At 33.8% G+C, this 26,603-nt stretch overlaps 2 protein-coding genes across 10 annotated transcripts; one reads left to right on the top strand and one right to left on the bottom strand.

Moving 5' to 3' along the window:
- Positions 1–1,900: 1,900 nt before the first annotated feature.
- On the bottom strand, positions 1,901–17,377 carry LOC111415737 (microtubule-associated protein RP/EB family member 1). Of its 9 annotated transcripts, none has more exons than XM_023047562.2 (5): positions 17,254–17,377; positions 16,476–16,779; positions 12,006–12,285; positions 2,443–2,687; positions 1,901–2,380 (listed from the first exon to the last, which is right to left on the bottom strand). In XM_023047562.2, exons 2-5 carry the CDS (start codon positions 16,740–16,742, stop codon positions 2,321–2,323), a joined length of 852 nt encoding a protein of 283 aa, XP_022903330.2. In that variant the 5' UTR covers positions 16,743–16,779; positions 17,254–17,377; the 3' UTR covers positions 1,901–2,320. The 9 variants fall into 9 exon arrangements, with proteins under 9 accessions (XP_022903330.2, XP_022903336.2, XP_022903332.1 ...); XM_023047568.2 differs by having other exon boundaries at positions 12,063–12,285; XM_023047564.2 differs by lacking the exon at positions 12,006–12,285 and adding an exon at positions 10,783–11,026.
- A 345-nt stretch (positions 17,378–17,722) lies between these two features.
- Positions 17,723–24,474, top strand: LOC139430512 (spliceosome-associated protein CWC27 homolog). The gene is made up of 4 exons (XM_071197602.1): positions 17,723–17,831; positions 17,893–18,785; positions 23,640–23,960; positions 24,010–24,474. Exons 1-4 carry the CDS (start codon positions 17,790–17,792, stop codon positions 24,161–24,163), a joined length of 1,410 nt encoding a protein of 469 aa, XP_071053703.1. The 5' UTR covers positions 17,723–17,789; the 3' UTR covers positions 24,164–24,474.
- Positions 24,475–26,603: the final 2,129 nt, after the last annotated feature.

Below are 26,603 nucleotides of genomic sequence, written 5' to 3'. Positions count from 1 at the left end.
CTTTTGATAAGATGGCAGATTTTAAATCGAGGTCACAAAGCGAGATGCCGCCAACATCAAATGAATCGACGTCAGTGTCATTTCTGGTTATTCTGTGCTATAGGTCCTTTATGAACCTTACTATTGCCCTAAGGTCCTGTTCTTTTATGTCGGTAGGTGTCAGGCGAACTTTACCGAAAATTTTGTGTCTTAGGCGGCCTCTGGCGATACATTCACACAGTCGACAAGTTTGATCCTCAACTTGTTCAATATGGAAGAGGTGGTATTTTAGGGGCGCCTGGCCGGTCAGAAAACCTGCCTTCTTAAAAACCTTAATATTATATCAACTAGGTCATAATGGGCTTTATGCACGTATTATAAATTCCTATTTTGCTATCTGTTCGCAGGTATTGATTTGATCAATAGTGTCTCTTAAACACCGTGACAGGACTGCTGTTTTATTTGGGTACATTAATATCAAAAGCGGCCATCTCCAAAAAATACTTTTTTTCAGGAAAACATAAACACAAAAATAAGGAAAGCAAAAACAAGTGTTGAAACATTTTACAACTGTTTAAGTTTTGGCTTAATATTTAAGATCATCATTATGTATGGGTCAAAATGAATTATTTCAAACATTTTTCTCAAAATTTTGAATTTAAGTTGGAATTTGGCCGGTTTTGACACTTTATTGATTTTATTTTTTTCTTTTACTTTATTTGTGTTCAATAACAACTCGAAAATTATCAGAGTGATCACTAACTTAAAGGATAAAACAGAAATACATTGCGCAACGCATTAAAGGATCTAATAAATTCTTGTTTTAGTTTCTTCCGGGGTCTTTTCACAAAGAATATTCTCTTCTACAGTAAACTCTTCCTCGCCCGGTTTATTTCTAGAAGCCATTTGGGAAAAGTAAATTTCATAGAAATATTACGCTGTTTCGCATAAGAACCTCCAGAAACGATGCCCTTCGCAAGGGAACCTAAAGTACTATGAATAAAAATAAAATGAACAAACTAATTATGAACAAAAATAAGCAATTAACAGTATATTATCATATGAGCATATAATGAGGGCTATTATTCACGAAGGTTAAGTGGGCATAATTAACCTGAGTGAATAATAGCTCATTATATGCGAGTAGAATACTATACTTTGTCCACGACTATTGAAATTGATTCCATAAATTTACTTTTTAAATAAATTTTTGAATAAAGGTTAAACGTCAATGTGACACAAATTCAATGTTACTAACTGTAACCAACTTCACAACAATTTGTCAAAATTAAATGTCAGTTTTATAAAACGTCGTTTTCTTTAGGAAAATTAATTAATTTATGCTTAAATCATACGAAAAAAGGAATTTGTTTAGGTTTTTTTAATGTCAAACATTTAGAAACTCCTAAAAAATTGAATTAAATTGACGTTTTTTGAACTTTTAACGTTTCAAATAATTATTATTAGTCTGATCAAGATGGCTACCCGTGGATAATGATTATTATTCACCGCTATTATTCACTCCGTGAAAAATGACTATCGTTTTGTTTTAGAAAACTCATTCATAAGGTATATATTATAAGGTAGTCGTGGACAAATAAATTTATGGAATCAATTTCAATAGTCGTGGACAAAGTATAGTATTCTACTCGCATATAATGAGCTATTATATGCTCATATAATAATATACTATTTATAGAGGAAATTGAAATAGTTGCAACAATAAAACTCAAATTATAATAAAACTGTAAATGATTTATTCGTTTTTTTATTTCAAAATATGCCAACACAGGGTAGTAGATAACACAAAAAACAGTAGGTAGTAAAACGTAACTATAGAACAAGTTGAGTGCGCGCTTCTTCTCTACTAATCGCGAAAAAAAAAAACATAAAAAAGACAAAGAAGTTATTATCAGCGTCATCGTTTAATCGTTCGACTATCAAATAATATTCGATAGAAAATTCGTTCATCATTTTGATTTTTGAAAAACGTAACAATTTTTACACACGCAAATCAACACATTTTACATTTAAAAAAATCTACTATTTTATCAATTTCGCTTTTTATAATTATTAATTTTCTTTTTTCTTTGATTCAATAGAATATATACCATAACTTTGTGTAGTACGTGGGCAACGGTTACAATAAATTTTAATAGTGTAAATGAAAAAAAAAAAAAAAGAGTTTACATGATGCGAGAATATTTTTAACAAGACACTAAAATACCTCGTATGTAAACAATTTTCGATTTCCCTATGATTATTGTTTTATGGGAACGTGACTCTTAAAAGTATAGAAAATAGGGGAGGGAGTGTTAAAAAAGGGATGTTTTATTTCCTTTTAATACTCGTCCTGTTCGTCTGCGCCACCTTCTAACTCATCGGGGGGTGCGAAACCATCCTAAATTAAAACAACACAAACTCCATTAGAAATATAAAAATATTGTTGTTTTTAAATATTACTTCGGTTGCGTATAAAACTTCCAAAATCTTCTGGATTAGGGGATTACCCTCTTCGGACTCTTGACACATAACCTCAATGTCACGCAACTTCCCGAAATAGAAATCACGCTCCTTTTCTAAACCTTCTACGCTCACTTTCAATTCCAAAATTTGACTTGTCAGCTCTTCTATTTTCCCGGAATCGCCACGACTGTTCACCGAAGTCACCGTTTTGGTCACCGGACGTACTGCATTTACTTTAGGCACTAATATGTAAATTCTCTATTTCACAATCGATTTTTTAGGAATATTTTTTTTATTTTTTAATAATCAATCATCAAAAAATTAAGACGAGGAAATAAAGCATTAGTATTCGTGTCAAGAATAAGAATAATTTTTTAAACATGCTCTTTTTGTGTTAATTTTAAATTATATTTAACCCTTTAAGGACCAAGATCGTATATACAGGACGTTCTGTGCGAAAGGGGAAACATTTTTTGACCTAGACCTTATTTTCAAGGTTATATGAAGGTCACGACCAATTTTTTAAATATCACCCTATATATTTTATTGTAAAATCTGAATCTGTGGATAAAAGTAAAGTAATTAAAACATTTTACTGTGTGGTTTTGCCTGTAGAATGGTAAAACATGCTCAACAAAAAAGATCCAGAAGAGGTACATCGGGTGACCTGGCTCGTCGGAAATACCTTTGTAAAGAGGTCTAAGACTAAGAAGACAGAGTTGATTCTTTTCACACGGATGAGGAAGGTTGCTAAGCCCAGAATGCCATTCCTTGCTAATACTCCATTGGCATTGTCAAAAGAAGTTAAATATCTGGGCATCACGCTTGACAATAAAATGACATGGAGAGCCCACCTAGATAATAGAGTTAAAAAAGCGTACGTTGCATTCGGTCAATGCCGGAGGGCTATAGGTAAGACATGGGGTTTGTCACCCAAAAATGCCCTCTGAATTTACACGGCTGTAATCCGACCTATGCTTACATATGGTGCAGTAGTATGGTGGCCAAAGACCCTACAGTCTACATCTACTGCTGCACTTATTAAAGTACAGAGACTTGCGTGTTTGTATGTTACAGGTGCGCTGCGGACTACCCCCACTGCAGCCATGGAAAACATGTTAAACCTAACGCCACTTCATTTGTTCATCCAAGAGGTGGCATTGGTGACCATGATTCGACTGCGAGCAGCAGGAATTCTAATGGGTGAGAGAAACAGTAAAAATGCCAATCTCTGGAACAAAATGGTGGAATACTCACCAATTCTGGATTGTGTAACGGACATTACACCCCTACAACACATTTTTACGAAGAAATATCTCACCCACCCAAGTTCCACAGAAGTAGAGGTAAAAACAGCCTTAAAATCTACACTGATGGTTCAAAGAGACGGGAAGGAGCTGGAGCCGGAGTCTTCTCGTACGATCTCCGACTCCACGTATCTGACCCACTAGGTAAAAGTACCACGTCATACAGGCGGAATTAATCGTCATACAACGTGCCGCTGACGTTATTGTCAGATCCAACTTGGTAGGTAAGACTTTTACAATTTATACTGACAGTAGACAAGCTATTTTGGCCCTGAGTAGAATAACAATTACCTCAGGACTTGTTATGGGTTGTCATCTGACATTGGAGAAGGCCGCAATGCATAACTGTTATACTTCAATGGATAAAAGGACACTCGACTTGTTCAGGTAACAAGCACGCTGATAGGCTTGCCAAAAGGGCTGCCAAGCGAGCGCCATGTTCGCCTGAACCGATAATCGCTCCGTCCATATCAACTCAGATTGAGATAATTAAAGATTTTACCCACAAAAAGTTTATGAACTGGTGGGATAGGGTTAAGGGCTGCCATCTGTCTAAGGAAGTATTACATTATCCTTCAGCAGAGGCAGCCTTGTCTTTCGTAAGGCTTGGCAGAAACGCTCTACGAACTGTAACGGGACTCGTCACGGGTAAGGTAAACAAGCATCTTTATAACCTTAAGCTTGCTGTTAGTCCTCTCTGTCGCCTCTGTAAAGAGAGCGAAGAGACGGTCCGACACATCTTGTGTGAATGCCCCACTCTGCAAGACCTCAGAATAAGAGACTTCGGAGAGGAATGGCCGACCACAGATGGCATCAGGAACACACCTCTGAGCTGTATCCTAGTCTTCGGAAATTCCTTAGGCTGGTTGATGTAGCCGGAGAGAGTGTAGGAGGACATACAAGGGGTCCGTTGGGGCCTAGGTGCTGTATGCGGAAGCATACCCTCCGCTTTCCTACATACATACATACAAGAAGTCTAAAAGGTTCCGACTTCCGAATTCGTGGAACTGCTTATGTCGGCATTTTCAGAATATCGCTTACAGACTTAATTGGTTGAATTGTTTTAAAATGTAACAAGTAAAACTAAATTTGCATAAAAACTGCTTAGCAACAAATTCTGCATTCATTCTATCGTTTATAAGGCAAAGTGTTTAAGTCAATAAATCATGGATACTCTAAGTGTGGCAGAAAAAGTCTAAATGATTTTTATTTATGGAGAAAGTGGCAGAAAAGTTGCCGGTAGTATAGCTTTGTATCGAGAACGTTTTCCTGATCGAAATACGCTTTCGAGAAGTACCTTTTACAACGTTGTGAATGATTTCACTAACACTGGAGACGTGGAATCAAGAAAAAGAACTCGGCGAGCAACTGTAACTACGGAAGAAAAGGAAATTGCGGTGTTAGCTAGCAGTGAGGTAAATCCTCAAGTTAGCAATCGACGACTTGCAACTGACGCCGAATATCAAAGACCAGCATTTTAAGAATATGAAAGCGCAACAAGTATCACACATACCACTAGGAATTGCAATCCCGCAAATGCCGGGATTCCGTACATATTTAAATCTCGAAAATTATGTCGGAAAATCAATTATAAGTTCGGGATATGTTTATGTCAAAATTATATAAAAAAAGACCACGAAAAAGAAATTAAATTAATTTTAAATTGTCAGAATTGGTGGAGTACACTGTTTGTTATGTTGGACCGATTCATATTATTAGAAAAATGCGCACGTAAAGCAATGGTTGACATAAGAGCCCTTTCTTGGAGATTCACAGTACGAACTTATTAAAGCGTTAGTAACCATATTGGAGCCGGCAAAGCTGACTGTAAAAGCCTTATGTTTGCGGTGTATTGCACTAGGAAAAGCAGATATAGCTTTACAATTTATGATAAATGAGATAGAAGAACAAAATATGTTTGAAAATGTCTAAACAAAGACAACAAAGCCACCTGTCCAGTTAACTAAGAATGCACTCTTCAATACATCGATCCAGGAAATTGATATATTCAATAATGGCGGTAATATGGATAAAAATTCAATTCGCTTTTGAATGTTTGAAAACTATTCCACCAACAAGTGTGGAATCGGAACGGTGCTTCTCTTCAACACAAAATTTAGATCTCGTTTAGGAAATAAAACAATAGATAAATTGATTATTCTGCGACATTTCTTTAAAAATAGTGCTATCCATGGTTGAGATTTCTTGTATTATGGTGAGAATAAGTTGTAGCCCAGAAATCCCTGGTAATCCCGAGATAAAGAATCCTGTTCTCGAAATCCCGGGATTGTAAAAACCCTTCTTGATTGCAATCCCTACATACCACATTTTATTGCATCCACAGCTTTATGGAGGTGATTTTGAAAACCGATTAATATTTTGTCAATGGGCACAAGAACGAATGCAGAACAAAGGACAAGTCAATAGACATAACATGCACTATTGGAGCGTGAAGTAGAACATCAACCTTGGTCGGTTAATGCTTGGTGTGGCATAATTGGTGATAAATTGATCGGTCCATACTTTATTGATGGTATGCTGAATGGGAAGAAGTACCGAATTTTTTTAGATGACGTCTTACCAACGTTACTTGTAGATTTGAGCAGGGAAGAAAGACAAAATATGTGGCTGCGAAATGATGGGTGTCCAGCACATTTTTCACATATTGCACGTGAAGCTTTAGATCGGGATTATGCTGGGCAATGGATTGGAAGGGGAGGTCCAATTTCCTCTTTTTTTCTCTTGATTTCTTTTTGTGGCCGTCCTTAAGGATAATGTTTATCGCGAAGTACATAAGAAATGTATGCAGAAATAGTAGCCAAGAAAACCTTTTAAGATGTAAAGAACGTTTTAGTAGAAGGGTTAATAAATGTATTGAAGTGGGTGGGAAAATATTTGAACATTTATTATAAATTTTACACTTCTTGTTGATTAATAGTATACTTTAATCATTTTTTTAGAAATAAACAATATTTAAAACTATTTGAATAAAAAAATTATTGAGATTTTGTCTACAAAAGATACACACGGTAATTTTTTTTTAAATTATCTTACTTTCATCCATAGATTCAGATTCTGCAATTAAAAACATAGGGTACCATTTAAAAAATTGGTCGTGACCTTGAAAATAAGGTTCAAGGTTAAAAAATATTATCGTCATATGGTTTCCCCCTTCGCACAGAACAACTTTCATTTGGTTCATTTCTATGTAAAATTTTGTCGAGATAATCGCTTGTCTCACGTTAAATGGACCACCCTGTACATGCAAAATAAAAAATGCGTCATAGATCAAAACCGTATCTACACACGTAATATCGGAGGCATGTGTAAGGATCAAAACCGCACGATTGTGGTTTTTGATATGGATGCGGTGAGATAGAGTTTTAGAAGTCTAAACTACAAACTCAATTATTTTATTATTAAAATGTGTACTTCCAATGTAAGCAGAAATGTATTTATTTTTTGTATTATGGCACAAGTCAAACAGCAAAAAGTACAGATTTATTAAAGTATCTTCATTTTGCAAATAATTCTAATCCCAACGTAAATGATAAGCTATACAAAATACATCTTGTTGTGGATCATTTCAAAAATATTTACATTCAAACAAAGCCTTTATTCATTTCAATCTTTGGTCATTGATTAAAGTCTTAGGCTTTTCAAAGGAAGAATTTGCTTTCGCCAGTACATACCGTGAAAATGACAGCGCTTTGGTATAAAATTTTTCGTAATTGTAGATTGCCAAATCTACTACATTTTAGAGTTTATAATTTATACCGGAGTATTAACAGAAGTAAAAGATTTTGAAAAGGATATAGAAAAATCAGGTAACATAAGCATGACGCTGATGGAATCATATAGCGGAAAAGCCCACGATTTATATTTTGACAACTGGTACTCAAGCCCTTTGTTATAGAAATAGTTCCACTAGAAGAAAGTAAATTGCTGTGGCACTGTTAATTCTAATATAATGTATATTGCCTAAATTTAATGCAAAGCCTCAAAAATGAAGCTTTTCTTGAAATAAAATAGCGTGACAAAAAAGATGTTCATACAGGGTCCGGAACTAAGACCTTCTTTATACATATTTTACATTTAAAAATTTTTTTTATTAGCTTTATGCACTAACGTAGGAAGTTTGGTATCAAACAGTTTTAAAAAGAATATTTGTAGACTCTCTCCAGCATAGCAAACGGTATGCTTCCAGAATTGTTAAAGACTTTCAATTAAATCCGACGAGCGTGCGGGCCACGAAATATCACCTCTATTGGAGATAAGTCGCCATGGAAAATTATCTTTCATAACACATATTGAAATTCGTGACGTATGGGCAGTCGCTGAAACCATACATCGTTAATGGCGAAATTTTCAAGAGCTGGCAGAAAAAATTTCCAAGCATGGTCACATCACGCTCCAAATTGATTATTACCGTGCGATTGCACTCTTCGAAAAAATGTAGCGCAATGGTTACTACTTTTGATATCGCAGTCCATGGAGTTCCCTTGGTTGATATACGAATGCAGAATAAAATAAGTTTTCGAATGATGTCAATTTTGACTAGTGGAGCTATTTAAAAAAAATCAAGTTGGCGCTGCACCTTGAAAAGTTTAACAGGCAAACAGTTGAAAATTTTGTTAAGTCAAATTCGCATTTCCAATTTCATGTTGATTCGACAAGTATTTTTGGAGATATTAAGCTAGTCCAACACTTAATGAACACCTGGTATATATCAATATAGTTATATCGCTCCAATATAGCATACTTTGTTTGTTAACACAACCTAAGATATGGAAATTTCGCATGCCGTTTGTCGTGAAAGTGTAGTTCATCATGAAGAATATCGGTTTCGGAGAATTGAAGAATTTCGGAAGAATCGGTTTGAACGATTTCACAACCCCAGGGCAACTGCATGTTTAGATACAGAGCGCAAAAATGAAGCTCGGACTGCGTCAATATGGGCAGGTGTTCTAATGGTCCGTACTGCTCCTGGTGTTTTGCATGACACACTTCCAACTACTTCAACACACGATAAGAACCCCTCACAAGAAGATAACCTCGAGAAGGAATTCGCGACGATTGACTGGCCTCCTTTCTACTGCAAACGTACATTGCAACATTGTTCCTGTATTCAAGCATGGCGAAACTGACTTATCACTTACTAAAGTGATTTGTGAATCTTTAGATAAGAGTGGTCAGATGAATGTGGTATACACCGACTTTTCTAAGGCATTTGATATGATTCATCACGACGTCCTCATGAATAAACGTAGTACTTTTGGCTTTTCTCCTAAGCTTATAAAACTACAGTGTGCTAATTAATTATCGTACCCGACGTCATCATTGCAAGTATGCAACCAACACAGTATTAGTATTGCAATGCGCAAATCGCGCAGTATTGGTATTGCAATGCGCATATAGTATATACTGTATATACCTGTTAGCTGTCGAGTCGGATAAAGTATATGTAATTATATGTCTGGTGTTCCTTAAGGCTCAAATCTAGGCCCCCTACTATTTGTTATCTTCTTGAATGACTTTCTAGACACATTCTTATCTAGCGTATTAGCACAAAATAACTAGAAGTGAATCTGGCGGCATCTCGCCAAATCTGACGTCATATTATAAGGAGTTTCCAAGGTATGTTGCTATTGGTCATAAAGATTTGGCGGGATACCGCCAGTGTCACTTCTGGCACAGAATAACCACAAGTCTGGTCAAATCTGACGCCATATTGTTGCGAGGAAGCAAGGTATTGCTGCTATTGGTAGTAACTTAAGTTGTCTCTCTCATGCATCGCGCCTATGGTTGCTCACGATAAAATGGCGGATTTTAAATCGACGTCATAAAACGAGATGTTGCCAACATCAAACAAATCGACGTCAGTATCATTTCTGATTATGCTGTGCCTTTGGTAACTGGCGATAAGATGGCGGATTTTAAACTGATGTGACGCCAACATCAAACGAATCGATGCGACGTCAGTGTCATGTCCGGTTATTCTGTGGTATTAGCCTATACGGATTGATCTGAAATTATTCCGACCTATTTTTTCAGAAAGTGATGTTGTCAGTCTGCAGTCGGACTTGGACGAATCTGGTAGTAATCTTGGTAGAATACTGTAATCATTATCAGCTAAAAATTAATAGTAATAAGTGCGGTGCTGTTAGTTTTACAGGCAAGGGTCACTTCCTTCCGCTTATTATATACGTAGAAGATGTTCTAGAGAAACTATTTACAATCAGGGATCTGGGAGTTATTTTTGACTACAAATTGTCTTTTGCACCGCACATTGAAGATATTGCATCTGCCCCAGCAAGGACGCCTGGTTTAATTTTGCGTACATCGCGTGCCTTTTCTAACATCAATGTGTACAAGTCCTTGTTTCTGACCTTTGTATGAAAACGGAATGAATATGGGTCTGTAATTAGATCACCACAATATATATGTTATGATATTTGTCTCTACACTTGGATGCATCATACCCGGATTGTGGAACGGATTACGCATCCCTACTGAAATGTCACGACTTTTCTGCACTGGACATGAGAAGAGATGACCAGTGTGTCAAGTTTTTACAGAAGTTAGTAAAAGGTGGACGAATGAGTTTTATCTGAGGAACTGCAGATCCAATATTTTAGCCAACTCCCGGTGCAGAGTAGCACAGGATCAGAACCACATGAATACACATCGCCGTCGATGCCGGTTCTGCCTTGGAAAGGGTGAAATCATAATTTTTCTTTACTAATGAATAAGTTGAAAAAAGCTTTTCTATCTGAGTAATTACAGATTGAGTGAAGAAATAATTTTTGTTTAAATTGATAATTGATTATTTAAAAACAAACATTAATTCCTATTTAAATAACATGCTTTAAAATTGAAAATGTTCTCATAAAATGAAATAAGCAAATGTAAAACAAAGAGAAGAAAAAAGCAAGTGAATTATGATAATGAATTTGAAATGAGAAAAAAAAATCAACTTAAATTTTGACAAAAATAAGCTTTAAAAATAACTTAAGAATTTTAAACATACTAGCTTTTGGTTGGGGCTTAACGGCGGCCGGCGATGTTTTGGTCGAGTTGGCTTGGCTTGGTTTTTTGATGCCGCTCGATTTCGGCGCTGATCCGCCCCCATTGCCCATTGCCTCTCCGCTACGCATCCCTAACGCATCGTATTCCGTTCCTTTATAGTTCGCGTCGAAAAACTTCTTGAACCACTGTAGAAACTCGAAATTATCCTGGAAACGGCCCTTAACCAGCCTATCGATGGGCACAATCTATTTTTTTTTTGTAATTTTTTATTGGTTCGCCGCAAATCCCATCCAAAAGCAAACGTATATTTTATAAAAGAAACAATAATTGAACAAAATTAATTTAATAAAAAAGAAAAAAAAATAAAACAAAACCAATTAAAAAAAGTGCTTTGATGATGCAAAAATTGTATCGCATACGTTGTAGATAAATTAATAAATTAGAAAAATAATTGAAAATAAAGTACTAATAATAAATTTAGAAATGAAAAATGAGAATAACGTTTTTAGACTTCTTCGTGCTTTGACAATGCGTGAAAATATTCTAAAAGGGGGGTTGACTCCAAGGACGGTAGAATTTAAAAGGACTGCTACATCCTTTGTAATTCAGAAAATGACGTCAGTATCGGACCAATCACGTGTCACATTCAGTCGGCTGTTGTTGCTGTCTTAAGAGACGTACTGTTAAACCCGAATGTTTCTCGTTCTAGGTCTAGTGTTAGTTTAAGTGCTAGTGTAAGCTCCAGTCTTAGTTATTCAGCGTTGTTATATATTTTTAATTAACTAAAACTAGACCTAGAACTAGAAACATTCGGCTTTAGCCGAATCACGCTTAAAATCGATTAAGATTTTTCTTTTTACCTACCCATGCGTGACGTCACTAACGGTCCGTCGAACTGTGCACTCGTTCCCGGGATGTAGCAGTCCTCTTAGATTCTACCGTCCTTTTACTGGCTCTAAGTTATAAATAACTACTAGCACAATGAAAAATGCCCACATTTTAACCCCAGATAAAAGCAACCATGTTGTTTACAACACAACCGTAACACCAACAAACAAAATGAAATCCACAAACTAGTTATCTTCTATATTTTAAGTTTGTTAAAATGAATTTAGAGCAAATGATGATTAACATATTTAAAGAAGATATGATTTTTCTCCTTTAATCATAAAGTATTTACATATACGGTTATTTGAATGGACGGACATGTTGCGTTAGCGTTACCTGGTTTTCTTTTAGCTGGGGGTACATAACGTTGAGTGGCGGACGTCATTCCGTTACCCTGTCGAGTGTAAGTCGTTTTGGGGGCTGTCGGTGCGGAAACAGCGGGGGCGACGGCACCCGCTTGATCGCTTGCCCCCGAACCCAAAGCGAGGCCCGACCGCGCTTCCAACGCGTCATAGGCGCGGCCGTCGTAGTTCGCGTCGAAAAATTTCTTGAACCATTGCAAGAACTCGAAGTTGTCTTGGAAACGACCTTTTATTAACTTATCTACAGGTATAACCTACAATTTTATTTTCATTGAGTGGGCTTTTAGTTAATAAAAATTAATGAAATGAATTTTAATCGATAGTGAAAAATGTTGAACAATAACAACCTACGATTTCCTGTTTTGAAAAAGGAGGATTTGTTAAGGAAACTAGTTCAATTAAACAGGTACAATGAAACAGTTACATTTCCTTTTTATAAGTTACATTTTATAAATATTAATAAAGTCGTCGACGTTTGCATATATTTTCTGTTTTTATTAAGTACAATGCGTTAAGAATAAATTTAATAAACCTCAGATTATTATTTTAAAATTATACACATTTAAAACAATAGAACAAGACATACCCTTGAATATTCCATAACAGAGAAGAAGAGGTTGGGAAAGCCAAAGAACACATAAAACTTATATGGAGACATAATTGCACATTGTGTATAACATCGAATTGAATAAAGATATAAGCAAATATTGAGAATGGAGAATCCAAAGATAACAGGAGGATTTGGCACACTGCCAAAATAAACCTCTTGCTTTTTGTAGGATTTACAGAATAATAAGAAATCAACTAGTGCAAGGGGCCGACTAACATCCATGGCCCAATTACCAACCTCATCTACAAGCGCATTGGGTTAAATTTCACCCTCATTTTAGCCTATCTGGTAGGTTAAGATGGCAGCCCCATAATCAGAACGAAATCTATAGATTGATCATCAGCTAGTGCTAAATATACTGATTAGCAACCTTGGCATGAAGCAACCCTGATCTACTCAGGAAACGAAGAAGGAAAAACCCAAGCAAACGGAGTGGGTATATTGATGAATGAACAGGCAAGAAGTATGATAGAGTTTTTTGCGCTTTCGCACAAACATGAGAAATCTCAGCTTAATACAATGCTACATGCTTATTGACCCATCTGAGAAAGAAGCAAAAGAAAGTTTCTACGACGCACTCACACAAACGATGGAAAGAATAAAGAAAGATGATATAAGGAGAGGAGAATCTTGGCTTGGAGAACATAATCGAAAACATTGTCTAGGAAAAAGAAACAACAACGGTGAATTATTTGTAGACTTCTGCATGAACAACGACTTAACAATTGGACGTCACCAGATGGCAGAACATAAAACAAAATAGATCATATAACGATAAGAAGGTGGCACAACTTTTTTATTTCGTATATCTAGTAATGTGCCACAGGGTAAAAAGAGCAAAACTGAACGTGGAGAATCCTTTCATACAAAGAGGTTATAAAAAAGCTGAAAGTACAAAAATACAAACAAAAAACTGACACATAGGAAAACGCCAAAACAGAAATAGAAACAAAGTAGATGTATACTGGGGGCGAGGAAAGAACTCAAGAAGGAATGGATAAAAGATGACACGTGGATACGCTGGTATACACGCTAATACAAGAGAGAAAAGAGATGAACAAAACAGATAAATCTAGACATAAAGGTGGCTACACACATAACTGCAAACTTGATAAGTATGCATGATCAATCTTTTTGTACAAGTATGCTTTAGCGTTTGTAGGATAATTTTGCACAAATATTTTGCTTGTGGAATCCGCTTGATGATGGATTGAATTTTAATCATGCAAGCTTGCGCAAGCGAAACCGCACGTGTGTACCAAGCACATTGCTTGACGTGTGGCCAGACGTAGGAAATTTGTCAGCCTAAAAATGGCGTAGGTTTTCTTTAATTTATGAAATATGTAGGGATATTTGCCAATAATAGTAGAGGTCGCAATCTGAGATCCCGCACTAAGAGACATTATTCTTGACTTTCAAGAAAAATTTATTATTGAATGTATTTCCTAAAATATCTTTTTGTTTTAAGAATAGAAGTATTATCGAATGAAGTATATCATATTCTTAACATCGAAGAATATCAATTTTTTGTATCAAAAAATTCATTCTTGCGTCAATCATTTATAATTCTTAAATAAAAAATTATACAAGATTATTGTTACATGAACAAGTTTTTTTAAATTTGTATAAATCGTTAAGAATCCAATCCAGAATGACACTAGTTATTAGAATTAGTTATAAGTTTAATATTTATAAGCGCATCGTCGTCCGAGCTCGACATAGTCCAAGCGCAAACTGGCACTTCTTCAACCATACTTGTATCGTGTGGTGTCGAAGGGAAATTTTGCATGCTTGTACAAAAAGATTAATCATGCATGCTTTTCAAGTATGCAGTTACGTGTGTAGCCAACTTAAGGGTAAAGAGATCAGCTAGGAGCAACAAGAAGCAGTGGGTCGACTGGCTCATGGAACAAGCAGAAAAAGCGGAATGTACAGAGAAACTAGACTAACAAATCGGACACTCACAAAAAACCAATAAAAAACAATGATGCGAACACAATAACAGCAGAGGAAAACCGAACTGAAAGACGGTAATGACCTTATTACAGGAGAAACCGCCGAATATTACAAATAAACACTAATGCCTCATCCTTTAGACAAATAAAAGCAGGAATTGAACAACTTCCTACTGCAGGCATACATATCCATAATAAACACACAACTACATACAACTCATATTTAAGAAAGTGTGGAATATGGAAAACACTTTAGAGTTGAAAAAAAAAAGGAAACCTAAGTAAGTAAATGCTGTAACTGACGCGGCATCACACTTTTAAATATCATCAACAAAATAGTCATAGAGCCAAAGTTAATGAGAGAACAAGCCGTTTTTCGCCCCAACAAGTCGTGTGTTGATTACATAAATACACTCTGAATCATTATCAAATAATCACAGGAATGGAAATTCCCACTAAGAGCCTTTGACTCACTGAGTCATGCTGCAGTATGGACAATTTTGGGAAAGATAAGAATTCCGACGAAAATTAGTAACATCATAAAGTCATTGTGAGAGGATATTTTGGTGGGATGTGGAAAAAAGGAAAATGTTTGAGAACTTGATAAAAAGCGTAATGATGTATGACGTGGAGATATGGAGATGGAAGGAGCAAGGGGTAGTTAGAGGATGTGCAGACCAGGTACTGGAAGTGGGTGTTGAGGTTGGCTAGAAAGACTCTGGGATATATAAGCAGAGACGAAATGAAGGTAGATAAGGTGAGGATGGAAGCGGTTAAGCGAGCGGTGCGTTTTAAAGAAAGGGTGTACCAAAAACTTTAGTGTGTGCTGCAAAGAGGTTGAGGCAGATAAAGAAAAGGTCTTTATGGGCAGTGAGAAAAGGAACAATACTACAGTATTCAATGGAAGAGGTGAACAAAAAAAGAGAGGAGGGGATTGAGATCTGCCACATATGCATGCAGACATCCAAACAAAACTAAATAAAATAACAGAATGGTGCAGGAAGTAGGGTTAGAAATAAATACATTGAAATTATCAACAATGGACATTAACACAGAACATATATGAGGTCGAAGAGTTCTACTACTTAGGCAGTATGGTAACAAAAGGCGGAGGAAGATGATACAAAATATAGAAAATAAGATACAATAATACATGAGGCAACATTTGAGAAAGATAGTACAAATATTATTTGCACCAAATGAAGAATACCTACGACAGGCGAAACAAGAGGAAATGAAACTAGAGATATAGAAGTGGGTTGGGTTGGTACTAGACTGGAATGCACAAAACAGCCAGACAAGAGGGAGGCCCAGGACAACATGGAGGAAGATTATGATGAAGGACTTGGATGGACAGGAAAAAACTTGGTGAGAAGGAAAGCTGAAACTCATAAAACAATTAAAGTTGGTCGTCGGTAAATTTAATCATCTTATGTATTGTTGTGAAACTTGTACATTTGGAACTAACGAAATGATAAACAAATATGTTAATGAATATTAAAATATTTTTTTATTAATAAATCCGAAAAATCATAAAAATGACATTTTAAATGTCACATTTCAAAAATGGCGGCGTTAAGAAAATTATTAGAAATCAAAATGTACTTAATAAAAATTGTAAAAAATCATAAAAAAGTTAGCAATTTTATCAGTAACCTTAACTAGAATCCTTCTTTTTAAAAAAAGTAACCTTTATTACATTAATTTGAATTAATTAATTATTAGACATTTTATATTTCAAATTTGACATTTCACCTGTCATTTTGACATTCAAATTATAACCTAATTTCTTTTTATGTTAATTTTATTATTTACCCCATCATAATTCATCAAAAAAAGCACAAAAATAAATTTTGTAATAAAAATATTTATGACATACCTTATCCACACTCATTTTTTTAAATCCAGCTTGAAGCACCTTAAAGTTTTGTATGTATTCGTGTTCGAGGTTTGTCTTAAATTTGACTCGTTTGAGTGGAACAGATCCAGGAAAGAGCATATCCATGAATTGACAGTAAGCGGCCCCTGTACATAATTCCTCGATTTTTCCAAAGCTACTTTGGAGACAATCATTGACCCAAGAGAGCATGTCATGCCGCGAAAGGTTTTCTGTTGTTACATTCGTTGAATAAACGTTCACCGCCATCCTCTTCAATATTTATTGATACACAAATGTAAAAATGCTGAAAATGAATTAAATTAAAATTTAAAAAAGATTTTTTGATGGATGTTGTGGAAAGGGCGTGTTGATTTTGGGTGAGGTTATGTTGCTCAGAGGGGGCGTAAATGTGATAGGTATGTGAAATAAAAAAAGAATTTAAAAATAATAAAAAAAAAAACTTGGTTGAAGAATAAAATATGTTGGATACCTTTAATGATACCGGTTTCGGTACGAAAAATACCGTTAAAGATGAACGCTCGACACACTTTTGTAAACTATAGAACCGAATAAAGCGGATAAAGTGGTTAAATCGAGAGGGAAAACGGGACTAAAGCAAAAAATCTACTCATCGGCCATGAATTTTTTGACGTTTTTACGTAGACAATTACGAAAAAAATGTCAATTATACATAAAACCTAGCGAATGTAATGACTAGCCGAAAAGTTTAAGTTAAAAAGTAACGGGAAAAGGGTCACAATTAATAAATAATACTTACATGGATAGCGAAATTATTTCGGTTTCTGTCAAAAAGCCGGGAGTGGTTCTTATGTATGCTCACTTAAGAATTTTAGGCCAACATAACAAACACAAAGTTTCCATCTGCACGTAACTTGTCGGGCAGTTACTATAGAAATAGTAATAAATAATTACAAATTAAACATAAAATATTTGAAGTTATACAATTGAATATAAAAAGAAATAATAATACATACTTAAATGTTTATATTAAAATTATTTATTTAAAATTATTAATAGTTTATCATTATTAAGTTGGTATTAGCCTAAATTTAATTTACGACGTTTCGTTTTTAGGTTAATATTAACAATAAAACGTTTAAAACACGCAAATTTCACATATAAAAGTAATCAAATATAATTATTTCGCCAATTTAATTAAATTTAAAGTATTAAATAACCATTTAATTAAACTTAAAAAAATTTATATTTACAGTTTTCTCCTTTACCCTTAAACAATAACTAACCAAAAATATCGTTTTTAGGTTATGTCGGTTATGTATTTAACCTAAAAAAATGAGTAATATTTATATTTTAGAACCTCATACATCAGGCAAGGTACAATATTTATTTTATAATCTTTTACAATCACTTAATTATCAATTAAAATTTTTTTAAGGTTTTGCTAAAAACCACAGTAGGTGACATAGATATCGAACTCTGGTCAAAAGAAACTCCAAAAGCATGCCGAAATTTCATTCAGCTTTGTTTAGAAGGTTATTACAACAACACCACTTTTCATCGCGTCGTGAAAGGTTTTATAGCTCAGGGAGGTGACCCAAATGGAGATGGAACAGGTGGAGAATCGATTTATGGCGAACCGTTTAAAGATGAGTTCCATCAAAGATTAAAATTCGTTCGTAGAGGTTTAGTTGCAATGGCGAATGCAGGAAAAGACGATAACGGTTCTCAATTCTTTATAACTCTTGCTGCAACTCCAGAACTGCAAAACAAACACACGATTTTTGGAAAAATAGCTGGCGATACGATTTTTAACGTTTTAAAACTACAAGAAGGGATAATTCACGATGAGAAACCTGAGTATCCACATAAAATCTTAAAAGCCGACGTTTTACATAATCCGTTTGATGATATTGTACCAAGAGAAAGTGAAGAAAAAATTGAGAAGAAAAAGAAAAAGAAGGAACGTGCCGCAGGCGTTAAAAATTTTAAATTGTTATCCTTTGGGGCTGAAGCCGAAGAAGATGAAGAAGAAAGTATTAAAGAAAGCGGAAAGTTTGTGGGGAAAGGAAAATCAACACATGATATCTTAGACGATCCTAAGTTGAGTGCAAAAACGTTGAAAGAAGAAGAAAAAGAAAAGAAAAGTGGGAAAAAAGATAGCGATGTTGAAGAAGAAGATGATGGACCTAATCCGGAAGAACAATTGGAGAATATAAGAAAAAAATTAAAATCTGAGAAAAAGGAAATTAAAAAAATTTTGGCCAATCATAAACCTAGTTATGATGATGATAGTGATGATGAAAGAACAGCTGCTAAGAAAAAGAAATTGTAATTGAATGATTTTCTTTAAAGTTTTTAATAATTAATTTTAGTACAGTAAAACCTCAATATAATGGATTAATATGGGGAAGGAAGTATCCATTATAGCCAAAAGTCTGTTATTTAACAAAATTTTAATTTGCACTTCAATCAGCTTAAGTGCTGATCAGTGCTCAATTTATTCTATTTGTGTTTTGTAATGTTGTTATCACTTAGTACTCCACCATTCACAGGAATTAGTATGTCTTTTAAGTTTTGGACCCAACCCAATATAGGACTTTTTTCATTCAATACAACTTTGTTTATATCAGATTTGTCTTTAGCAACCTCATTATAACAATCCCAATACGATATATAAAATCTCTTGTTGCAGTTTCGTCTAGTTTCCTTCTCTTCTCTTGTAATTCATCATCACATTCACTACTAACAGAACTGTCGCTGTTATCACTTTCGATTATTATTTAAAGTATCCTCTTCTTAATGCAAAAAGCCGTTTTAAAAAATTACTTTCAGTTCTTGAGAAAAAAATTTTTGAAATGATCGACAATTTTTTAGAATTTTTGCAATTTTCGCTTTAAAAATTCGTATAAAATCCAGTTCTTGGAATATGAGTGTGAAAATTTCCCAAAATGTTAATAAAAGTGTCCTCTTTCCAATGAACCAACACATTTTGAAAAATAATTTAAAATTTTTGAGAAAATAATATTTGAAGTATTGATAAAATTTTCGATGTTGCAATTTTCATCGATAATTTCCAAAATTCGCTATAAAATTTATTTCTTGACGGATCCTTGTGGAAATATCAGCAATTATGAATTAAAATATCCTCTTTTTAATGCAACAAGCCGTTTTGAAAAATCGCTTTTAGTTTTTGAGAAATAAATTTTTGAAATAATCGACTATTTTTTCGAATTTTTCAATTTTCGCCGATTAAGTTTTAAAAATTCGTATAAAATCCATTTCTTAGAATATGAGTTTGAAAATTTCCCAAAGTGTTAATAAGAATGTCCTCTTTCCAATGAATAAACCCATTTTGAAAAATAACTTTTAGTTTTTGAGAAAACAATATTTGAAGTTTTGATAAAATTTTCGATGTTGCACTTTTCATCGATAATTTTCAAAATTCGCTATAAAATTTATTTCTTGAAGGATCCATGTGGAAATATCACCAATTATTAATTAAAGTATCCTCTTTTTAATGCAAATAGCCGTTTTAAAAAATCGCTTTTAGTTTTTGAAAAATACATTTTTGAAATGATTGACAATTTTTTAAAATTTTGCAATTTTCGCCGATTAAGATTTAAAAATTCGTATAAAATCCATTTCTTGGAATATGAGTTTGAAAATTTTCCAAAGTGCTAATAAGAGTGTCCTCTTTCTAATGAACCAACTCGTTTTGAAAAATAACTTTTAGTTTTTGAGAAAACAATATTTGAAGTTTTGATGAAATTTTCGATGTTGCAATTTTCATCGATAATTTTTAAAATTCTCTATAAAATTAATTTCTTGAAGGATCCTTGTGGAAATATCACCAATTATTAAGTAAAGTATCATCTTTTTAATGCAAAAAGCCGTTTTGAAAAATCACTTTTAGTTCATGAGATATAAATTTTTGAAATAATCGACAATTTTTTCGAATTTTGCAATTTTCGCCGATTAAGTTTTAAAAATTCGTATTAAATCCATTTGTTTCAATATGAGTTTGAAAATTTCCCAAAATGTTAATAAGAGTCTCCTCTTTCCAATGAACCAACCCGTTTTGAAAAATAATTTTTAGTATCACTTCAGAAATGTACCAGAAATTATAACCATAATGGCTGGTTAGATATGCCGGATAACCGGATATCGGGCCGTTGTTAGTAACAATCTTTTTTCTTTTTCTTCATTTATTTACCAGACCAGACCATTTTTATATACAGGGTGGTTGAGTTTTTAATCAGGAAACTTTACTGGGACGTAGTACTTGCCAAAATAACACAAGTTTTTTATATAAACATAGGGTCGAAAGTCTTTTGTGTTCGAGCTATGAGCTGTCAAAATTGACCCAAAAATTTACATTTTATCTTTTATTTCGGGTATAAGTAAACCGTAGAATTTACTTAGTAGAACCTTATTTTCAACCATACTTTAAACTTCCCTAGCCCACTCTAAGGGGATCAAATTCACAACCCCTTTGATTTTTTTATAACAACTTTTTAACGCCATGGAATATTAACATAAAAAAATATGGGTTGTAAAGTTTATTCGTTATTGCTACTTTTTTGTCTCTTTAGTTTTTTCCTTAAAGATAATAGTTTTAGCGTAAAAAAATAAAATATGCTACATTGCACTCTAAAGCTTCGTATTATTAAAAAAAAATTCTAGTACTAACTAAATAACACTAATTAATTGTGATTTTCATAAGAAAAACCATAAATAACATGAATGTCTGTCTGAACAAATTACGTTGTTTTAAACAAAATTGATACTCTTGCTTAATAACAGTCAAAAATTATTAATAATCTTCAACAATTATGAGGATTCACCGTAAATGAAACTTACAAGTTCTCAGAGCCAACTTTTAGAATAATTTTAGCTAACCATGGCGGCACAGCGGTACATGGCACGATATTTTATTTTTTTACACGGAAACTATTCACTTTAAGGAAAATACTAAAGAGACAAAAAAGTACCACTAAAGAATGAGATTTACAACACATATTTTTTTATATTAATATTCCATAGCGTTAAAAAGTTCTTATAAAATAAATCAAAGGGATGGTGAATTTCATCCCCTTAGAGCGCGCTAGGGAAGTTTAAAATAAGTTTGAAAATAAGGTCTTAACCAGTAGTAAATACGTACAAAGTTTCAAATTCTACGGTTTACTTACAGCCGAAATACAAAAAAAAAATGTAAATTGTTGGTTCAACTTTGACAGCTCATAGCTCGAAAACAAAGTTGTGTTATTTTGGCAAGTACTACATCCTAGTAAAGTTTCTCGATTAAAAACGGAACCACCCTGTACACAATGTAATATACATGAGGAGTCGCCTTTGCTCTCCTAAGCACCTTGTGGCTTGGGTTGGGTTAGGTTAAAGGAACAATAATTTACAATAAGTATAGATCTTGGGATAATCTCCATTGCAATCGGCTGTGAATATTTCTTCTGCCCAAATTGTAGAGTTCTGTTGATTTACATAGGTGTAGTCATTCGTGGAACTTTTTGGTTTTCGTTGAAATAAACTCTTGGATCGTTTTAATGCCCAATTCGTTGTGTAGTTACTTGCTTCTGATAAACCATTCGGCGTCCACAGCTATTCTAAGTATCTTGTTTTGTAGTACATCCAACTTTTTCCGATTTGATTCTGCCGCATTTCCCCATATCTCACAGGCGCATATCACTATTGGGCGAATTACCGAGGTGTAAATTAGAATAGAGCATTCAGGTTTAAGGGAAGATTTTCTGTTTATGATACTATATAATTCAGTTAGTCTCCCATAACCTTTATTTAGCTTCAAGTTGATATGATATTTCCATGTGAGTCTTGTATCCAAATGAATCCCCAGATATTTTACTTACTTTATTGTTTTTCCACTCTATCTGTTCGTCCTTGATAACTAATTGTTGGTTTTTTATACGTCTTAATGTGAAAATTTTTGCTGCATATTTTTCTTCGTTAATATCTAAATTCCATAGGTTGAGCCATTTGTTTATCTTGGTCTTAATCGTTTGTAATTTACTTATTGCTGCGAATAGATCTTCATCTTTTGTAAATAAGACTGTATCATCCGCAAACCTAGCTATGTCATTCTGAATAATTTAGGTAATATCGTGCATAAAAATAATTAAAAAAATGAAGGGTCAGGACACTGTTTTGTGGAACACCTGCTCGTATTGGTGATTTGGAGGAGAGGCAGTTGTGGATTTTGGTGAAAATTGTTCGGCTTGTCAGGAAAGATAGACGGATTGATTTGAGGTATTGTGATAAATCAAGTTTTAGGATCTTGAATTTCAATTCTTCCAACCAAATTCGATCGAAAGCTTGTGTAATCTCCAAGAAGAGCGCTGTTGTATACATTTTGTTTTTGAAACCATCTTCTATTACTTCAACTATTCGTTGGAGTTGATGACTTGTTGAGTGTCCTTTTTTAAACCCGAATTGAAAAGGTGGTAATATCTGTTGTCTATGTAACTCCTCCAGCAATCTCTTTTTTATAATCTTCTCAAGGAGTTTTGATAACGTGCATAATAAACTAATTGGCCTGTAGCTTTCTAGTTTAGATTTGTATTTACCTGGTTTATGGAATAATAGTATATTAGCATGCTTCCATAGTTCAGGAATGTATCCAATTGCTAAACATGCATTGAATAAGCTGGCTAGGTAAGCATAACATTTTCTTGGGAGGTTTATTAAGATAATATTTGTTATGAGGTCATGGCCATCAGCTTTCTTCTTAGGTAATGAATTGGTTTTTTCCTGAATTTCTTTGGGTGATGTGGGATTTGTAGCAATTTTTTTGCTCTATATATTGTCGAACATGCTGGATGTGATGTGCTCCCCTTGAAGCGATTCAGCGTTGCCTGTCATTGCGATAGGTTTTGAAACCTGGTATGTTGAATTTCTCTAATTGACTTAAATGCGTTTCTGTTACGCATGGTATGTCTATATTATGCCCTGCTAAGAAGGCTATAAGGATGGCTCGCTGTTTGTTGATGCCGTTTACATTCCAATTAAGAAGTGTTAGATTACGTATAGTTGGTTGATTAGACTATTAAATATATAATATTAATAGTATAACATAAAAATATTTTGTCCATTATATCAAGGTTTTACTGTAATAATCTTTCCTTGTAAGATAACATCCATTTTTAATTTTGTTAGGGAGGAGGTCAGAAAAGAAATTGAAAACGTTAAAAGAGATTATCATAAAAATAAACTTAAAAAGGTAGATGAATCTAAAGATTTAGAAACTACTCAAGAAGATACCAATAGCATAACGGTGCAAGAATATAAAACTGAATTTAATAAATATAAAGATAAAAAGAAAACTTTACCAAAAAAAGGAGCCGGAAGGGAAGAATTTACATTGGAATTATTATCAAAATTTAAAAATAAATTACACACAGTTAAAGAAAACTCCGAATCGAGTAAAAATGAGGAAGAAAATGAAGATAATGATGATGTGGATAATGATGAATCTTGGTAAATCAATTTAATCAATATAAATTTATATTGCCTTTTTTTTTTACAGGATGTCTCATGAATTAAAGTTTAAAACTGATGACGTTATTCTGGCAAAAGATGCAAATACAAAGGATGATGATTGGTATGAAATTTATGATCCAAGAAATCCTATAAGTAAAAGACGAAGGGGTGAAATGATTAATAAAGAGACTAAACGATGAATTATGACAAACATTATTAAAAAAAAATCATTAAAGTAATTTACTTTATTTGATTGGTTATATATGATATCATAAAAATGTTTATACTGTATTTGCTGCGTACAAATGGTTTTATTGTTATTTCTTTTATTAATTTATAAGGATAATAAAAATTTAGATAAGCATGCCTCCAAACAGAATTAAATATGTTTATATCATACCCATAAAGTTAATGAAAAATGTTACCAAGGCTTTTTTTATGAAAATAATAATTGAAGGGCTTAGTGTAAAATAATAACAAGTCATAAATAGAAAATTGTTGAAAATTAAAATTAATGTTTATGTCTTTTTTCTCTTGGTTTGTTAATATTAGTTAACACAACTAGAGGAGTCTACTGAGTATATTGAAATGATATTTAAAAATATGTAAAAATTACAAAAATAGATGATTTATTACAAAATCAGGTGACTTTAACACTTGTATATTAACAAACAAAGGAACATTCTGAACTAAAAACTAAAAAAATACGCTCAATCGCAAGTTTAAATGTAGCAGTGAAAAAAAAAAGTGGTAAAAATGTCTAAACTAAGAAAGTGGCTCTGCTTCATTTGAATTTTGCCGACCCTGAACGTTCAGAAATTCCGTTTCCCAAGTAGTACAGCTTGCTTATTAATATTAATAGAAAAAACGGCGTGGCAAGTTTTATCGTTTTTGCTTTTTCAGCTAAATCTCTTTCTTTGCTATATCAATGAATCCAAGGAGTAGTTCTCTACACCTTTTATTACAACTATAAGGAGTTATAATTCCCAAGCTGCAATAGTCTTTGCTCATTAGTCATTAATACACTGCTGTCCCAGATTGTTTCTTATTTTTATTTTTGATTGTGCAAATGTTTCAGCCCTATCACTTTTTAATGTTCTGCTCTTTGTTTTCCCATCTGAATCATTTATATTTCCGCTTTGTAATGAAAAGGTGATACTATAACAAGCTAAAATAACAACCTGGCTTACTCATAAAGAATTTAAAACGGCAACACTATGATATGCCACAAAAATAAGAAAAGTCATTTGACTGTTGATTTTTCTCCATGTTTTTTATGTTAGTAGCCTCTGTTAACATCACTGTCATCCACTGGGGAATTTATATCACTGCTTTCAAAGTTTATTTCGTTAAAATTATTTTAAACATCTGCATTTATACCATGAGGCGCAGTATTTTATGAATTTGTAGATACTAGCTATAAGAATGAATTGTTTGCAGAAAACTAGATACCGCATGCAGAGGATTATCCACAGTTTGGAGCATGACGGAGACTAGATACTGCTTGAAATAGATTACATACTACTTCCAGAAGACCAGATATTGCCAACAGAAGATTATAGATAGTTTGTACAAGACTAGTTATTGTTTGCAGAGAATTAGAAACTGTAGCAGAGGATTATACATAGTTCAGAGCATGATGGAGACTAGATACTGGTTGAAATAGACTACATACTACTTCCAGAAGACCAGATATTGCCAACAGAAGATTATAGATAGTTTGTAGAAGACTAGATATTGTTTGCAGGAAATTAGAAACTGTAGCAGAGGATTATACACAGTTCGGAGCATGATGGAGATTAGATACTGCTTGAAATAGACTAGATACTACTTGCAGAATACCGAATACTGTCAACAGAAGATTATATATAGTTTGTACTAGACTAGATATTGTTTACAGAGAATTAGAAACTGTAGCAGAGGATTATACACAGTTTGGAGCATGACAGAGACTAGATACTGCTTGAAATGGACTATATACTAGTTGGAGAAGACCAGATATTGCTAACAGATAGCCAAGCAAGATGATTACTATGGAGTTGCTGCACCATATTTTGAAAATCTTCTTTGCCTTTTCCCTTACGACTGAATTGCACTCTTGATATGTGTGGTCCAGCCAATTCGTTCTGCCCCTCCTCTTTCCTTCTATTGTTGCCTCCATCGTTCCCTTTTGAAACCTCATCATTTAAACGGGTCATGTGCCCGTTTAAATGCAACTTTAAGTGCAATTTAATAAAGTTATGTTTCACCATCCATTCTCAGTTAAAAGAACTTAATCAAATTTATACCAACCATAGCTTACTCAACCAAGTTTATGTACTGTACTGTTAGGTGAAAGCTTAGATTAATACCATCTCTAACAAAATACTACGTTTTCCTCTTCAAGACCTGTAACAGCCTCATCATATTTCACCTGTCTATTTATTAATTGTTTTGTTTGTTTGTGAGATATTTTAGTCGATACACGTTTTTTTTTAAATAATTAGTACTTGATTGGGTTGGGTAATATAAATTGGATCTCTCTCTTTTCAGCATTTCTCGTCCATGTTTTCTGTTTTCCACCACTCATCCATGTTCTTTCTAGGTGTTTCCTTATATCATGGTACCAGCGCAAAATGACACCTACTTCTCTGACTACGG

The sequence above is a fragment of the Onthophagus taurus genome, chromosome 7, assembly GCF_036711975.1.
Source record: "Onthophagus taurus isolate NC chromosome 7, IU_Otau_3.0, whole genome shotgun sequence".
Taxonomy (NCBI): Eukaryota; Metazoa; Arthropoda; class Insecta; order Coleoptera; family Scarabaeidae; genus Onthophagus; species Onthophagus taurus.
The sequence above is the reverse complement of the archived record's forward strand: the minus strand, read 5'-3'. Positions and strand labels throughout refer to the sequence as shown.

Bases quoted from the DNA above. Each gene is read 5' to 3' on its own strand.
- LOC139430512 (XM_071197602.1), top strand. From the start codon at position 17,790: ATGAGTAATATTTATATTTTAGAACCTCATACATCAGGCAAG. The intron at 18,786-23,639 runs GTAATTGAATGA...TAATTTTGTTAG, and splicing joins GCTGCTAAGAAAAAGAAATT to GGAGGAGGTCAGAAAAGAAA. The intron at 23,961-24,009 runs GTAAATCAATTT...TTTTTTTTACAG, and splicing joins GTGGATAATGATGAATCTTG to GATGTCTCATGAATTAAAGT.
- LOC111415737 (XM_023047562.2), bottom strand. From the start codon at position 16,742: ATGGCGGTGAACGTTTATTCAACGAATGTAACAACAGAAAACCTTTCG. The intron at 12,286-16,475 runs GTATGTCATAAA...ATAAAATTGTAG, and splicing joins AAAAAATGAGTGTGGATAAG to GTTATACCTGTAGATAAGTT. The intron at 2,381-2,442 runs GTAATATTTAAA...GTTTTAATTTAG, and splicing joins AAGTTTTATACGCAACCGAA to GATGGTTTCGCACCCCCCGA.